A 17898-nucleotide genomic window follows, 5' to 3' on the forward strand; every position below is an offset into this window, starting at 1 on the left:
AGCAATCCAGAAAGGAAGGGATGCTTCCAGGAAGAAGGAGGAGGCTCACTGGGCCCTGTGGAGGCTGGGGCAAAGACACTTCGAGAAGGGGCACGGCCTGCTAGGCAATGGGCCAAAGGAGGAGTGAGAGCTCCTGGAGAAAGGCCCATTTAATACCCACCTGGTTTGCTTCTGTGGTCTGATGGGAGTCAGGTATCAGCTGCCAGCTAGCTCACCCCGAGAGAGAAGAGCAATTGAAACAGGCCAGGAAGGGAAGCCAATTCAGGCTCCAGCCTTCCTTGTTGTTGCCCAGCTAACATGAAACTCCCTGGGCCTGCCAAAGTGCTGCCTGGGTGCAAGTATTGACTCCACCATGACCAGCTGGATGAACTTCAACAAGCCACGTGACCTCTCTGAGTGGGCTCCAAATTGCAAATTGAGCATACCAGCGTGATTTAGGTGACCTGTGTGTTTTTAATGGATCACAGGATAAATGTGTGCCCCCTATCTAATTAGCTCACAGAGCAGAGTTGAGAAGCAAGAGTGGAAACTAAGGAAAAGGTCTTTATAAGTATTCAAGTCCGTTCAAATCCAAGGAATTTTTTTTTTGGCTGCATTGGGTCTTCGTTGCTGCGCGTGGGCTTTCTCTAGTTGCGGTGATCAGGGGCTACTGTTCGTTGTGGTGCGCAGGCTTCTCATTGCGGTGGCTTCTCTTGTTGCAGAGCACGAGCTCTAGGCGTGCAGGCTTCAGTAATTGCAGCACGTGGGCTCAGTAGCTGTGGCTCGCGGGATCTAGAGCGCAGGCTCAGTAGTTATGGCACACGGCCTTAGTTGCTCCACGGCATGTGGGATCTTCCCGGACCAGGGCTCGAACCCGTGTTCCCTGCATTGGCAGGCGGATTCTTAACCACTGCGCCACCAGGGAAGTCCCAATCCAAGGAATTATTGATCCACTCTCATTGCAAACCCCAAGTTCAGGAAATGGGGGATGAGACCTGGGGTTGAAGGAGAGAAGATTGATAGAGGGGGAGGCTATGTCTCCCAGAACTAAAGCCTCTCATTTCCCCGTTCCAGTCTGGGACTTCCCAGAAGTGACCTTCCTAACAGAACTCAGGGGAAGTCAGGGACAGTGCGATTTCAGTCTGGCTAGGTGGCTAGGACAAAAGCCCCTGGGGTCTCCTAGTCCCAGCCTAACCCCCACTGGGAAACACTCAGCAGGGCAAAGACCAAGGTCTCCTAAACACACTAGGACGCTGGGAAGAGAGAAGGTGTCAGAGCCACCCCTCCCCCAGTCACCAGGAAGCCTCAAGTACTAACAGAAAGAACACAGCTTTGCAGTCAACCAGCCCTGGGTTCAAACCCTGCTTTCAGTCCTTGTTGGTTGTATGATTTGGAATTAATTACCTAACCTCTGTGAATGTCATTTTTCTCCTCCTTCAAATGGAGATAATATGTATCTCACAGGTTTGTGGCAGGTCCTCTTCCTCACGTGGTTGAGAGCAAATGCTCCAGCTTTCAGCTGCATCCCAGACCATTAGGGCAGTGTCCAGTTTAGCTATTGTAGTTTGTGGTCTCTGTTTTGTTTTGTTTTTATTTATTTACTTAGTTTCACCGGGTTGCAGCTCGGCAGCTCCTTAGTTGAGGCACATGGGCTCCTTTAGTTGTGGCATTCAAACTCAGTTGCCGCATGCATGTGGGATCCAGTCCCCTGAACAAGGATTGAACCTGGGCCCCCTGCATTGGGAGCACAGAGTCTTAACCACTGCGCCACCAGGGAAGTCCCCTAGTTTGTGGTCTCTTGTTACAAAAGCCAACCTGAGTCCTCCAGGAGACTTTCCCTCAATGGGTTAGGTATCCCTCTCTGTCTTTTCGTGGCCCCAGAGCTTACCCCAACCATAACTCTGATCACTAAATACAGTCAGCACCTGAATTCTTGTCTGTCTTCTCCACTGCTTGGAACTTCTCCAGGACAGGGACACATCTTTGTCGTTGTGTCTCAGAGCATAGCACAGGGTCTGCCCCAACAATAAATTTGTATGGAATTAATTTTGATGTTTTTTATAACATACACCAAAAAGTAGAGAAATATTCTAATAGGCCTCCATGTAATTGTCACCCAGATTTCACAATTGCCAACATTTTGTCCATCTGATTTTATTCAACTACTTCCCTTTTCTTCTCCTGTACCAACCACTACACTTTTCTTTGCTGGAATATTTTAAATCGAACCCCCAAAATCAATATTATTATACCCATAAACACTTCAAGATGTATCTCTAATACATAAGGAATTTTTTAACACAACAAACAAAATTAATGGTAATTCTTTAATGTTACCTAAGGCCCAATGTTCAGATTTCCTGTTCAGTCCATGTTCCATGTTCAGATTTCCTGGATTGTCTCAAAAACATCTTTTGCAATTGGTTTGTTCAAATCAGAATTCAAATCAGGTCTACACATTGCATTTGGTTGGTATGTGTCTTACATCATTTTTCAATAAACACTTCTTCCTTCCCCCCTTTTTCACGCTATTTAATTGTTGAGGAAACTGGGTCATTTGTTGGAAGAATTGCCTATATTCTGGATTTGGCTGATTGCATCCTCAAGTCTTTGTTTTAACTCTTTCCTCTACTTCCCTGTAAACTAGTAGTTAGGTTGGAGGCTTCATTAGAATCGGAATTCTTCTGAGGCATGTACTCACTCCTGTTGCATTCTCTCGGGAGACACACAGGCCTGGTGACCCCACTTTTAGTGGCGCCAAACCTAATGGTTTTAGGAGCTCTTGATGTGCGTTTGAAATTTAGCTGAATGGAAGAAGGAGACAAGAAAGTCCATCTAGTGATGACAGAGAGGAGGTGAAATCTAGGTGGTTGAATAGGAATTTTGTTTAGCAGAGAAAATAGGCAAGGTGTAGGGAACTGTGTGTGCAAAGGCAAGACACTGAGAGAGAGAGAGAGAGTGCAAGGATTCTGGAGTGGGCTGAGGCGTGGAGAAAGGGAGGCGATGTGGCTAGAAGTGATCTGGGTCCAGACAGTAAAGGGTTTTTACATGCCCTGATGAGTCAGTAATGTCCTTGAACAGAGCAGGCTGATCAGACTGATTTTTAGACAGACAACTCTGGCTGCACTGGTGGGGACCTACCAGCGATGGAGACCCCAGGCAGGAAAAGTCTGGGCACTAGATGAGCGGAGGCAGCCCGCCGTCCCTGGCAGTGAGGACGGAGAGAGGGTGCATTTGGAAAATGTTTGGAATTGACAGGTTTTGTTGGCTGATGTTAGATGTGGCCGGTGAGAGTCTCCCAGTTTCACTAAGATGCAGAGAGAGAGTTGAGGAAGCGGTGCAGGATGGGGTGTGGGTAAGGAATAGAAAAGAAGTTGACTTGGCTGTAGTAGAAGGTGTGGGGTGCAGGGGGGCTGACCGGTGGGATGTGGTCCCACCACAGTCGTGAGAGGGGGCCTGTTGGAGATGAGGGTCTGCAGCCCAGGAGAGAGGCTGGGGCGGGCTGGGCCCTGTTGAGTCCCACTGAGAGCTGGGCCCCCTCATTCATCACTCACAGTTATTGAGCACCTACTTGGCACTAGAAGTGTAGCAGTGGACAAAACAGACAAAATCCCTGTCCTCCTGAAACTGACTCTCTAGGTGAGGTGGGAACACTTTTTACAAGTGAAATGTATAAAAGTCTAGCCGGGAAGGAGAGTAAAGCAGGGAAGGGAAGATTGCAATGTTAAATGGAGTGATCAGAGAAGGCCTCACTGGTAAGGTGATACATGAAAAGAAATCAGAAAGAAGTAATAGGCAAGGTATTGCTTCCTTACTTAGGGGAAGGGCGTTCTCTTCAGATAGAGGGGGACCTGCAAATGCAGCGGCCCTCTCTGAGGCAGGAGTTGACCTTCCTCGTTTGAGAAACAGCAAGGAGGTCAGTATGACCTGATTAAAGGGACAAGAGGAGGAGGACTGAGAGGTAGCAGGGTCTTGTAACGACTTTGGCTTTTACTCCGAGTGTGATGGGGCACATTAGTGGGTGTTAAGCAGTGTGTTCTGTTCTCACCCTCTACCTCCTCCTCCCCAAACCTCAGTGTATGGCTCTTCCACTCACCCCTCCTTTCCCCAGAGTGGAGCCCTCTGCCCTGCCCCACATGCAACATGGGAGCTGGGCCAAATGGGACAGGCCTTCACAAAAAGCTCCAGGAGGAGGCAAAGACCTGGGCCCATACACCCATATTCATAGAAGCATTACTCACAAGAGTCAAAAGGCAGCAACAACCCAAGTGTCCATCAACAGAGGAATGGATAAACACTGTGTGGCATATAGAGATGATGGAATATTATTCAACCTTGAAAACGAAGGAAATTCTGACACATGAAACCACATGGATGAACCTTGAAGGCACTGTGCTAAGTGAAATAAGCCAGGCACAAAAAGGGAAATACTGTACGATTCCACTTACATGAGGTACCTGGAGTAGTCAAACTCACAGAGACAGAACGCAGAATAGATGTCGCCAGGAACTGGGGAGAGGGAAGAATGGGGAGTTACTGTTTAATTGGTATAGTGTTTGTTTGAGTGGATGAAAAAGTTTTGGGAATAAACAGTAGTGGTTACCCATCATTGCGAATGAACTTAAGGCCACTGACTTGTACACCTAAAAATGGCTAAAATGGTAAATTTTATCTAATGTATATTTTACCACAGTTTTTTTCAAAAGAGAAAGGAGATATGGGCCTAGACTGGCCTCTGCCTCCAGCTCTTCTCTGGCTAGTATCCTCCCATGCAAACGAGGGGTTCCATGGATGGACTTCAGGAAGCTTATTACAAAAGTTGTGAGCAAAATTGAGGCCTCTCTTCAGATGCAAGGCGTTCAAGATCTCCTTTAAGCGGGAAAAAAAGAAAAGTTCAGAATAGTATGGATGGTACCATGCTGCCACGTGAATAAAAAAGGGAACAATTATATATTGTTTGTACCTGCATTATCTATTTCTTGGAGAATACATAGAAAATTCATAAATCTGGTAACGTGCAGGGGGGAACTGAGTGGCTGGGCAGGGGAATGAAGTTGGGAAGGAAGAAACTCTTGACCTATACCTTGTACCTCTGAATTTTGTAGATTGTGCAAATATCTATTCAAATAAATGTAAGTACATTTTGGACAAATTCTATGGCACTTTTGGAAATACAAAGGCAGGGCCCCACCCCCGATATTCTGATGACTGCAGTGGGAGAGGAGTCACCATATTTCCAGGAGAACAAGAGCAATAATTCCGAGCTCTCTGTTCGGGCCGTGCTCACAACACGTCCACGTACCACGTACATTATCGCGCTGAGCGCTCCGGAAGGTTTATTATCTCGGTTTGCAGATGACGAAACCGACGCTCAGAGCGTCTCTCCGCCTCACCCTGGCTCGCGGTTGGGGGCGGGGGCGCGGACCCGGGGCCTCCTCGGCCCAGCGTCCCCGCCCTCGCCTTTGTGCCAGCTGGCGGCTCTCGGGCGCCCCTCACAGGCCTGCCGGCAGCCTTTTCCCGGATGAAGAGGGCGGGTGTTCTCTGGTTTGCAGAATAAAGCCACCTTAGGCTGGGGACAAAGCCTGGATTTTGTGTGCGTGTGTGAGAGCTCAAGTGGCATAAGTGGATGTGTGTGAGTGTGTGTCTCTGTAAGGAAAAGTGTGTGAGGTTCCTGTGTGTCTGTGTCTAACTGTGTCTGTTGTATGAGTGTGTGCTGATGGTGTGAGTGTAGACTCCGTGTGTGTTAGGGTTGGGTGGGGTGTGCATCGGTGGAATGCGGGTGTTTGTGTGCACATGTGTGCGCATGTGCGCGTGTGCATGTGTCCCGGCATTGGTCAGTCTCTGTCCTTGACCCTGTACAGCTCTGGTATCACCTCCGTGAAGCCACCCTGACCTCCCTCACCAGCATGGCTCAGTCTCTCCTGGTGCTCTCTGTGTTCTGTGTACAACCCCATCACCCCGCCTGACACACTTTATTAAACCTTGCTGCTAGCATTCCTGCCCCTCCCCAGTCACGGCACATGGTAGGGGCGCCATCCATGCTTGTGTGTGTGTCTGATGTCACGTGCTTGTGTCTGAAGGTGTCAGGGTTCGTGTGTTTGCAGGGATGGGGAGGGGTCGAATCTGACAGAGCTGAGTATGCCCATTCTGTTTGGATCCTGGGGGCCTAGAGTCCTTCTCCCAGATTTCTCACCCACAGACCTCCTGCTCAGGGCTGCCTGACCCTGTGACAGAGTGCAGGCCATCTCTCACGTGGTTACTTGTGGGCCCAGGGTCAGCCAGACTGTTTTTCCTCTGCGGCCTGATTTTAGGTTGAAGCCGCTGTCCCTCGGCTGGAGAGGCCAGGGGCTGCTTTGGGGCACCAGCCCCGCCTCCTACTGGCTGCTTGGGACTTGGATCTCTCGGAATTTTGTTCTTTCAACTGGTCCTGGAGTCAGTTCTAAATTGTCAGGCCAAACTTAAATGTCCCTCTCCAACCCCCAAGCACAAAGCCTGAGTCTCCAGCCCCTGAAGTCTACTATGTTCACTCTGGTAACAACTTTTGTCCATCTTTATTTGTTCTGTCTTCTATACATAGAGCCTAGGACCCCAAGCTCCTTCCCCCTCGGGAAGTCCTTCCTACTATCTATTTTCTTTCTTTTCCAACCAGGGTTTGAGGCTTCTCCCCTTTTCTTCCACTGAAACAGTCCTGAGAGGGAAGGAATGGAGCTCAGTGGTTACAACTCAGACTCTAGAACCACACTGTCTGGGCCTGAATCCCAGCTCCACCACTGCCAAGATCTTTAGCTCCAGACAAGTGTATCAGACCAAAGTCTTTCTCAAATTAGATAATTTGAGGAGTGTTTCATAAGAGGATTATGTGCAAAGGTATGGGCAGGGTGTTGGTAAACCACACAAGGGATAGTGCATTACCCCAGAGCTAGTAGCAGTGGCTTAGTTACCACCCTCAGGGGCCCAGGAGCTGGAGGGAGCATGTTTCCTAGAATCCGGAGAGAGAGGGCCCCCCGGCAGGCCCTACAGCAACCTCACAGAGGGGAGGGGCAGGTAAACGCCCAGCCTTACTCTCCTCCATCTCATCTCCTATTAGTGCCACGCTCCACAGCCAAGCCCTACAGAAGCCATGGGGCAAGGCCTTCAGCCTCCTGGCCACAGAGCAGAGTGGAAAGGGTAGAGAAAGGATCTGGAGTGGCAACAGAAGATGCTCAATGCACCCTGCTAGCTTCTGTTCCCTCATCTGTAAAACAGGCTATTAGGGGACTTCCCTGGCAGTCCAGTGGTTAGGACTCTGCGCTCTCACTGCCGAGGGCCCGGGGTTCAAGCCCTGGCCGGGGAACTAAGATCCCACAAGCTGCGCAGCGTGGCCAAAAAAAATTTTTTAATTAAAAAAAAAAAAGAAACAGGCTATGAGTCCAACCTTCCTTCTAGATCGTCACGATGATAAAAGGAGAGGATGTGTATGAGGCCTTGAATGCTGTTCCAGCGTATGCTGAGTGCTCAGTGAACATATCCAACTGTCTGCGTGTTGATTCTAATGATGAACTGACATGTCAAATTTAAACCTGTCTAAAACAGAAACTTGGAATGTTTTCCCCTGCCAACCTCTTTCTTCCCTAGTCTTAGTGAGCGGCACGACTATCTGCGCAACTGCTCAAGCCAGACACCGCAGTGCCATCCTTTAGGGATGAAAGCCTCCTGCTCCCTCTCTCCACATCTCTCCATCATTCCATCCTGTCTGCTTTTCTCCAAAATACATCTCAAATCTGTCTCCCTCTCTCCATTTCTACTGCCACTATGCTAGTCCTCCCACCTAGATTACTACTAAAAGCCCTCACTGGTCTCGCTACACCTACTGTCTGGTCTCCCCCACCCAGCTAAAGGGCTCTAAAGCATCACTTGGGTGTCACTTCCCTGGGTGAGCCCACTGCCCTCCAAGGCCTTGCTTCGGTCCCCAGTTTCACCAGGGACCACACCCCTCTACCCCAGGCTCACGGCTTCACTGCAGCTTGCCCTCTTTTTAGCACCAGGCTTTTTCCTTCCTTGGAGCCTTGGCATATATTATTTCCAACCCCTCAGAAAACTCTTTGCTCCAAATTGTCCCCACTGGTTCCTTCTCCTCCTTCAAATCTCAGCTTAAATACGATCACTTCAAAGAGGCCTTCCCCAACCACCTCATCTAAAATACATCCCCCGGGACTTCCCTGGTGGCGCAGCGGTTAAGAATCCGCCTGCCAATGCAGGGTACACGGGTTCGAGCCCTGGTCCAGGAAGATCCCACATGCCGCGGAGCAACTAAGCCCATGGCCCACAACTACTGAGCCTGCACTCTAGGACCCGCGAGCCACAGCTACTAAAGCCCGCGTGCCTAGAGCCTGTGCTCTGCAACAAAGAGAAGCCACCGCAATGAGAAGCCCACGTACCGCAACGAAGAGTAGCCCCCGCTCACTGCAACTAGAGAAAGCCCACACACAGCAACGAAGACCCAATGCAGCCAAAAATAAATAAATAAAATAGAATACATCTCCCTCTCGGGACTTCGCCGGTGGTCCAGTGGTTAAGACTCTGTGCTCCCAATGCAGGGGGCCCGGGTTTGATCCCTGGTCAGGGAACTAGATCCCGCATGCCGCAACAAAGGTCCCTCATCCTGCAACAAAGATCCTGCGTGCGCTAACTAAGACCCTGCGCAGGCAAATAAATAAATAGTTTTAAAAAAATACATCCCCCCCCTTCTCCTCATTGGCTTCTTTGTCCCAGCACCCTGATTCATTCCTTCATAGAACTTACAAAGCATGTAGTTATATATTTATTTGTTTGACACTTGTTTATAGTCTGTCTCCCCACCAAACTATAAATTCCATAGAAGGGTACAGGCTCTGTCTGTTTTGCTCACCACTGTATCTTCAGGACCTGGCACAGAGTAGGTGCTCAATAAATATTGCAGATGGTCAATGAGCAAATGGTAGCCAACGTGATAATGACAGTGATGCTATCAGAGCCCTTCCAGAGAATCCCACTACATGATCAAAATGCTCCCCATCCCCTTTCTTCAGCCTCCAGTCCCTACCCTAGATCCCCTGCTTCCTAGATTCATCTCGGACTAACTTCAGTAAAGTACAAAAAAAGGGACCATATCACTGGCAAAAAAAAAAAAAAAAAAAAAAAAATCTCTCTTCAGGTTGATGACCGGACAGTGTGAATGGATTGAAAATTTATCAGGAAAAATGGATGAGAGAGGGGGGATGCCAGAATACAGGGGCAGACAGCCAGCAGGTCTGGGGGAGGGACTCTGTGTGGGGACAGGGGTGGCCTATTGGGTGTGCCCCTTTTCTTTTCTCTGGTGCCCTTTGATAAGACCAGCAGTTTTGTTATCCTCTCCCCCTCTCTCTCCACAGTCCGGGCAGCCCCACCTCCACATTTTGGAAGCATGTCAGTGCAGGACAACATGCGACCCATGTGGCTTTGGTCATGGATCTCTAAGTCCCAAAGGGATTTAGCAAAGTCCATCCTGGTTGGGGCTCCAGGAGGTAAGAAGGGGCCGCAGATGCCATTGAAGAGAAGGGGAAAACGAGGGTAGAAATCAGGAGTGGGGTGGGGATGTACAAACGATCCATATCTGCTGCTGGCTACGAGGTATTTGGGGAGGATCTGTGTTCATCGGAGTCTCCCCTGTGTTAATTTATGGACCCTGGTCTGGGCTGCTTCTCCCAGCTTCTCGCAGCATGGGAGCCACAGGGTATTCTCGTGGTTCCTGGACTCTGGCCCCTGGTGCACAGGGCTTCCAGTGACAAGGGAGACACTGGTGACACTTTAACCAGAATGCAGAACTGATTCCCAGCCCAGCTGGGCCTCAAGCCTCTGACAGCCTGACAGCGTGGATCAGACCCCCAGAGACAGACAGGCGTGCAGTGGCATGGAGGGTGCGGCTGGCAGTGGGGCTCCTCTTCCTCTGGGCTGGGCTGGGTCAAGCTACTGGGACCTCAGGACCTGGAGTAGCACTGAAGGGGCTGAGGAAACTCAGAGGAGGGGGTGGGAGGCCAGCCACTTGCCCAGCGTTGTAAGGAAGAATACAGGGACCTTAGGAGAGGGAACTGGGTGATTCTCGGCCTGGAAATGAGGGGCCACTGTGAACTAGATATCAAGGGGTTGCTAAGGCTGAGAGAAGTCAGCAGCTAAAGGGCAAGAAGTTGGGGGTTGTGAGGGATCAAATAGCTGGGCGATCAAGAACTTGAGCCTGGAGTTAGTCAGACCTGGATGCGAATCCCATCTCTGTTAGTTAGAACTGTACGACCTTGGGCAATTTATTTAACCTTTCTCGGCCTCTGTTTCCTTACCTATAAAATGGGGATAATTACAGAGCATTTAACAGTACCTGCTTCCTAGCACCCTTGAGACTAAACAAGATAATGTATGCATAATGCCCAGCTCATAAGAAGACTCAACAAAAACTGGAGAACTGAGGGCAGGAATAGAGACTGTGCTGAGATGAAAGGATGGGGAGGAGAAGCAGGTGCCCACGTAGCCCCCCTTCTACTGCAGGACCAGCGGGGTACCTGCGGCGGGCTAGCGTGGCCCAGCTGACCCAGGAGCTGGGCACTTCCTTCTTCCAGCAGCAGCAGCTGCCAGCTGCCATGGCAGACACCTTCCTGGAACACCTCTGCTTGCTGGACATCGACTCCGAGCCTGTGGCCGCTCGTAGTACCAGCATCATTGCCACCATTGGTAAGCGCCCTCTATCTGCTCCTGCAGCATCCCAGGGCCTCTTGGGTGTTTCTCAAGGTGCTTCCTCATCTTTTGTGTCCTTTGAGACTTCTCCCTGTTTGACTGAGGTCATTCATTCAACAAATATTTGTTGAGCGCTTGGTAGACAAGCTTCTGGGTCCTGGGAGTAGATCAGTGAAACGAAATAAACAGACAAAGATCCCTACCCTTGCGGAGCTGACATAATAAGTTATTTTTAAAAATAAGGGAGTTCTTTAGTATGTTAGAAACTGATAAGTACTATGGGAAACAAAAAAAGGAAAGAAAAATCAAGGCTGGTAAGGGGCATCAGGATGCAAGGGCAGGAGGGAGGTTGCAGCCCTAATAGAGTCAGGGTAGCCATTGTTGAGAAAATTAGACCTGAGCAAAGACTTGAGGGAGACGAGAAAATGAGCCATGCAGACGTCTGGGGGAAGAGATTTCTAGGCAAAGGGAAGAGTCAACGCCAAGGCCCTAAGTCAAGGAGGCTGGAAACCGTCAAGGGGAAGAGTAACAGAAATGAAGAGGTTGGGGGAAAGGGAAGGTCATGTAGGGCTTTTCAGGCCATTTTCAGAATCTAAGTTGAGTTTTCCTCCAAGTATGATGGGAAACTACTGCAGAGTTTTGAGCAGGGGAATGACATGCCCTTACTTATGTCTTAACAGAACCACCCTGACTGCAATATTTGAAAATAGATTGGGGGTGGGGGCGAGGGCAGAAGCTGCTGCTACAGTATTTCTGGTTTAGAACAGGTGGTGGCAGAGGAGCTGGTGAGAAGTGATCAGATTCTGAATGTATTTTGAAGGTAGAGCCAACAGAATATGATGGATTGGATATGGGGTGGGGGTGAGGGTGAGAAAGGAGTCAAAGATTACTCCCAGGTTTTTGACGTGAGGGACTAGAAGACTGCATTATCAACTGAGCAGGAAAGGCTGTGGTGGAAAGGTTTAGGGGGGAGGAGATCAGTTCAGTTTGAGAAGCATATTAGACATGCAAGTGTGGTACAGAGTAGGCAATCAGATACACAACTCTGGGTTTGGGAAAGGGGTCTGAACTGGAGACATGAATTTGGGAGCTGTCGGCATATTGATGGTATTTAAAGCCATGAGACTAGTTGAGACCACCAAGGAAGTGAAGGTAAAAGGAGCATCTAATGTTAAGGGGGGTAAAGAGCAAGAGAGGCTGAGAAGGAGCAGCCAATGAGGTAGGAGTAAACCAAGAGAGGGTGGTGTCCTGGAGGCCAAGAGAAGAAGGGACATCAAGGATGTGTGTCAAATGCTGCTGATGGACCAGCTAAGATGAGGACTGAGAACTGACCATTAGATTTAGTAGCAACACAGAGGTTTTTGGTGACCTTAACAAGAACAGATGTAGTGGACAGTGGGCATAAGGAGAACAGGGGGAGGGGAATTGGAGGCAGCAAGTACAGAGATAACTCTTGCGGTGAATTTTGCTGCGAAGGTGAGCAAAGGAATAGGGCTGTAGCTAGAGGGGGAACGGGGGTTAGGAGTTTTTTTTTTTGGATGAAAAATAACAGCAAGTTTACATGTTGATGGGAATGACCTAACAAAAAAGGGAAACTGATGACACAGAGGACTGGGGAATGGCTGAATCCGTTTTTGAGCAGGTGAGAAGGAGACCCAGTGCACAAGTGGAAGAACTGGCTTTAGGGAGGGACTGGAGAGGTTGGTCAACTGGGTCTCAGTTACACAGCCGTCCTATCAGCAGAGCAGGGATGGGATAGAACTCGACTGTCCTCAGTCCAATATGAGGCCTCTCAGCTCTAAAGCCTGGTACCCCAAATACCCTCACCTGGCACCCACCCCCTTCTCCTACACTGGGGTTACCCCCACACCGCAACACTTAACATCACTGCCAACACAGTTACCTCAGGCCTGGCTGAGCCCACCTTTCTAGGGCCTCACAGTGCAAGGAGGCTTGTGTTAGCTGGAGAGGGGAAGGGAGTTTCTGACCTGCGAGCAGGGGCGGCGTCAGGGAACAAAGGTCAGGTAACAGTACTTCTGTGGCCTGGGGCAGCTCTGAGGGTGGTGATGGGTTCACCTGTCTCTCAGGTTTGGGGAGAAAGTTGTCTGAGTGGAATCTCTGGTTCCAGGGCCGGCATCTCGCTCCGTGGAGCGCCTCAAGGAGATGATCAGGGCCGGGATGAACATTGCGAGACTCAACTTCTCCCACGGCTCCCATGAGGTTCCGGGCGGGGCCGCGGGGAGGCGGGCGGGGCTAGAGGATGCCCCAGGGTCCCGGCCACCTTCCCCTGAAATCCTCCCTCTGTTCCCATCCCCAGTACCATGCTGAATCCATCGCCAATGTCCGGGAGGCGGTGGAGAGCATTGCGACTTCCCCGCTCAGCTACCGACCCGTGGCCATCGCTCTGGACACCAAGGGACCGGAGATACGCACTGGGATCCTGCAGGGGGTGAGAGGCGACCTGCGACCAGCCCTGTCTTGGGGACCGGGAAGGGGGCCGTGCGCTGCGGAGGCAGTTGCCCGTAGGGCGGAGCATGGGGAGGGGCCGGCCCCCACCGAGGCAGGCAGAACTCAGTCCTCCTCTGGCCTCGCCCCTAGGGCCCTGAGTCGGAAGTGGAGCTAGTGAAGGGCTCCCAGGTGCTAGTGACTGTGGACCCTGCGTTCCGGACGCGGGGGGATGCGAACACCGTGTGGGTGGACTACGCCAATATTGTCCAGGTCGTGCCGGTGGGGGGCCGCATCTACATTGACGACGGGCTCATCTCCCTAGAGGTCACGAAAATCGGTGCGGACGCGCCTCCCGCCCTGGCCCTACGCAATGCGCGCACTCTCTTCCTTTTGGCTCCCGCATTCGCCCTTCACACCCACTACACCTTCCCCTGGCCACCCGTCCTGCGAGCCCTCGGCATCCAGACTCCTGGGCTCACCCTGGGTTGGGGCTGGACTGGCGGGTTAGTAGTTTCTTCCACAGAAGTCCGCCCTGTGCCTATTCGGTGCAGAGCCCAGGCCGAGGACCAAGAGATGAATACGACATGGTTCCGCTCTCTTGGGGGTCCAATCCTCGTGTTCCCGCTGCCCTGACTAAGCCCCCGGCCTCACCCCTGACCTTAGCTGACTCTTTCCATGCCTGTAGGTCCAGAGGGGCTGGAGACCCACGTGGAGAACGGCGGTATCCTGGGCAGCCGGAAGGGCGTCAACTTGCCGGGGGCCCAGGTGGACCTGCCCGGACTGTCCGAGCAAGATGTCCAGGACCTGCGCTTCGGGGTGGAGCATGGCGTGGACATCGTCTTTGCCTCCTTTGTGCGGAGAGCCAGCGACGTTGCTGCCGTCCGGGCTGCTCTGGGGCCGGAAGGACAGGGCATCAAGATCATTAGCAAAATCGAGAACCACGAAGGCGTGAAGAAGTGAGCCTTGGTCTTTGTTCCCATCAGGCCCTACCCATCCCCATCGCCCCTCCCCTTCTCCTGCCTGCCTGTCCCTGGCATCTCCTGGCTCTTCCCCAGCCCTGACTCCCCCAACCGCCCAGGTTTGATGAAATCCTGGAGGTGAGCGACGGCATTATGGTGGCACGGGGTGACCTGGGCATTGAGATCCCAGCCGAGAAGGTTTTCCTGGCTCAGAAGATGATGATTGGCCGTTGCAACTTGGCGGGAAAGCCCGTTGTCTGTGCTACACAGGTCTGGAATGAGCCCTGGGGGCAGGGCCCTCTGGGTCTGGGGACACCTGAAGGTGAATACCCACACCTTAGGTCTTTAGCACGTTTTGCTGTCCAGTGTTTGACCCTCAAACAACGAAGCTAAGAAGAGATACTGGGACCCCCATTTTCAGATGAGGAAACAGAATAGCCAGGATCACATAGTCTGTGAGTGTGACACTGGCTTTAGGGGCCCTCAGAGAGTGTGGGAGTCCGAGAAGTACTTCAGGGCAGGGTCCCCAGTCAGAGCATGACAACTACAGCTCTGACATCCAGATGTCCCCCAGATGCTGGAAAGCATGATCACTAAGCCCCGGCCAACCCGGGCAGAGACAAGTGATGTGGCCAACGCCGTGCTGGATGGGGCAGACTGCATCATGCTGTCGGGGGAGACTGCCAAAGGCAACTTTCCTGTGGAGGCTGTAAAGATGCAGCATGCGGTAGGAGCTCAGAATGCAAGGCAAACGGGCTGGAAAACCACATCCCTTCCAGGTCCCAATAGCCTTGCCCAGCCTTACCCCCTGGTGCCCACAGATTGCCCGGGAGGCAGAGGCTGCCGTGTATCACCGGCAGCTCTTTGAGGAGCTGCGCCGGGCGGCACCACTGAGCCGGGATCCCACCGAGGTCACCGCTATTGGCGCTGTGGAGGCTGCCTTCAAGTGCTGTGCTGCTGCCATCATCGTGCTGACCACAACTGGCCGGTGAGGGGGACACTGGGAACGCCAAGACAGGGCTTTGGGCCAAGGGCAGGCTGGGATGGGCCCCAGGCTTGGGTTTTGTCTCATCATCAGAGGAGAGGCAGCTATGGGAGCTGGAGGCCTAGAGAGGCAGATCTTGAAGCACACCAGGAATTGTACCTGCGAACCCCAGGGGTTTGGAAGGGTAAGGTGGCATCACTGGATGCGTTGGCTTGCAGGCCATTTAGGCTCCTAGGGCTCAGAGGCAGGTCCTCTGCATCCAGCCCACAAAGCCTTACAATGCTGGGGTGTTGCAGAAGGGCCCAGAAGGTCTGAGTTCAAGTCTTTGCCTGTGATACCTTGGGTAAGTCACCCAGGCTCTGTAAGCCTCCTCCATTTGTTCATGGGGTTGTGAGGATTAACAAGAGACGTTTGTAAATTAAGTACTATATAAAGGTGCATTCCCAGAAGGGTTTTCTGTTTTTCAAAGCAGTTTCTCCTTATCTCATTTGATATTTTTTAAAATCATCTCATATCCTCCTTGTGTGGTAAGAAAGGCGGGTATTCTTATACCCACTTTACAGGTGAGAAAACTAAGGCCCAGAAAAATATGATGACTTACCTAGGGTCACACAGCTTATTGCTGGCACCTGGAACCAGAACCCAACACTCTTTCACTCTTCTGGGCTGACCTTGTCTGCCTCCTTCAGCTCAGCCCAGCTTCTGTCTCGGTACCGACCTCGGGCAGCAGTCATTGCTGTCACCCGCTCTGCCCAGGCTGCCCGCCAGGCCCACCTGTGCCGAGGAGTCTTCCCTGTGCTCTACCGTGAACCTCCAGAGGCCATCTGGGCAGACGATGTGGATCGCCGAGTCCAATTTGGCATTGAAAGTGGTGAGCCACCTAAACTCCTTCCCCATCCACCCCTGGATTTGTATCATGAGTCCTCCAAACCCACGCCCCACACCCACCCAAAAGGGCCTCGCCTCTCTCCTCTGGTCCCAGATTTTCTCTGTGAGATTCACTAAGACTGAGATATTTGGGCTTCCAGGGGTGGGGGGAACGTGCTGAGGGAGGAGGGCAGAGGGAGAGAGGTCAGGGGTCAGGGCTGTCCCTAAGAAGTCGGCTCAGCTGCTGCCTGCACCAGATGGCTAGAGCCAGGCCTGACCCAAGGAGCAAGAGGTGAAAAGAGAAAGGGGAACCCAGTCCCCTGCAGCTGCAACTAAAATCTAATTGACAATTGGCTATGCTCATACCCCACCTCTTCCTATCAGCATAGCAATACAGGTAGACAGCCTTGCTACTTAGCAACATGCCACCCCACGGGCATATGTGCAGCTCTGATATACTACAGTGGTCACATTCCTGCGGTGCCACCTGTGGGACACACTGTACAGTTTGCCTCAGGCCCCTCACTACCTACCTAGTGGGCTTGAAGAGGCGAAGGATGGTAGCGCGTTCTCATTACAGGGCTGGCCTGGGTTCCTCAATGGCTGATTAGCATCTTCTCCCCTTCCTCCTCCCAGGAAAGCTCCGTGGCTTCCTCCGTTTGGGGGACCTGGTGATTGTGGTGACAGGCTGGCGACCGGGCTCCGGCTATACCAACATTATGCGGGTGCTGAGCGTAACCTGAGGTGCCCCTCCTCCTCTGACCGAGCCAGCTCTGGACCCATCCCTCCTTTCTGCTCCCTCCTACTGCCCCACCTCTAAGTCTTCTCTACTCCCAATCCTCCCTTCCCTAGGCCACATCTGCCATCCAGGGTGCCCCCTCCCCCTCTCCATTTCGCACAGGCCTTGAAAGTCTGTATCCAATTAAGCCCTGGCCATCCAACAGCACCAATGGTACATTCCCTGCATCTGATACTCTTAACTGGTCCCTAAAATACTCTGAGCCTTTAATCCAGTTTAACTGATTAATTCTATTCCCCTAGTCTTCCCGTACCTGGGGGCAGAGATGAGGGGAACAGGACAATCAAGTCCACAGTCTCCACAAAATCTCTATTTAAAAAATATTTCACATCCATGCAGTTTTATGTTCTCTTATGTGGCCCTCATGATAATCTGGGCGTCCCCCGAGGAGAGTGCCACCTCTTTCTTCATTGTCACTGTCAGTGATATCAAAGCACCACCCTTTTGGGGAAGCTAGGGTAGATGGAAGGCGGGGAGCCCCGAGAGCCAGGCAGGCTCATCCCGTCACTGTCTCTACCACCTCTAGGCTTGCAGGCCGCTCCCTGGCTGCTCTCATACCCACCTCATGCCTTGCTGGGTCAGGTGTCCTGCTACCTCCGCCTGTACCCCAGAATGCCCACTTTGTTCCCACACACAAGCCAGGAGCCAAAACAAGTGTCTCTATTTTCTTTTTAAACCCAGGTGTTTGGAAGCAATATAAAACCTCTCCCACACACCCAGAACCCCAGAACTGCCCACCCAGGAGAAAAGGAGATTTAGGGTCCTGGTCCCTCATTCTTTGATTCTGTAGAGTAGGTGTGGGGACAGAGGGGTGGGATAGGGGGCTTCTCTTGTCCCTGAGAAGGCAGAGGTACTGGCTAGCCTGCCCTTCCCCAGGCTTGGTTACCTCGGGCCTTCCCCTTACTCCTGCACCAGCAGCAAACTCAGTAGAAAGGAAAAAAAAAACCTAAAAATAAGAACAGTCCTCCTCTCCCTCTCAGGTGGCCTTCCTGCTCCTACCTAGTTAGGGAGAGGGCTCAAGTATTGCCACTGATGGGAGCTGGGCAAGGACCACAAGAGCTGGCATGGAGGGGCTCTGCCCATTCCTGTCTCCCTACCAGGAGGGGATGGGAGAGATGGATAAATGAATGGATAAATAAAAT

General features: G+C 51.8%; 1 protein-coding gene across 1 annotated transcript; it reads left to right on the forward strand.

The window, feature by feature from the left end:
- Positions 1-10517: 10517 nt before the first annotated feature.
- On the forward strand, positions 10518-17820 carry PKLR (pyruvate kinase L/R). The gene is made up of 11 exons (XM_033414737.2): positions 10518-10695; positions 12827-12918; positions 13016-13147; positions 13297-13483; positions 13832-14102; positions 14225-14375; positions 14680-14832; positions 14927-15093; positions 15780-15961; positions 16594-16701; positions 17737-17820. The coding sequence occupies exons 1-10, from the start codon at positions 10605-10607 to the stop codon at positions 16698-16700; spliced, it is 1533 nt and encodes a 510-aa protein (XP_033270628.2). The 5' UTR covers positions 10518-10604; the 3' UTR covers position 16701; positions 17737-17820.
- Positions 17821-17898: the final 78 nt, after the last annotated feature.

This window comes from Orcinus orca, chromosome 1 (genome assembly GCF_937001465.1).
Source record: "Orcinus orca chromosome 1, mOrcOrc1.1, whole genome shotgun sequence".
Classification (NCBI taxonomy): Eukaryota; Metazoa; Chordata; class Mammalia; order Artiodactyla; family Delphinidae; genus Orcinus; species Orcinus orca.

What these genes read in the sequence shown, in the direction of transcription:
- PKLR (XM_033414737.2), top strand. Translation starts at nt 10,605, where the DNA reads ATGGCAGACACCTTCCTGGAACACCTCTGCTTGCTGGACATCGACTCC. An exon ending in CAGCATCATTGCCACCATTG is followed by an intron (nt 10,696 to 12,826) that starts GTAAGCGCCCTC and finishes CTCTGGTTCCAG; the next exon opens with GGCCGGCATCTCGCTCCGTG. An exon ending in CCAATTTGGCATTGAAAGTG is followed by an intron (nt 15,962 to 16,593) that starts GTGAGCCACCTA and finishes TCCTCCTCCCAG; the next exon opens with GAAAGCTCCGTGGCTTCCTC.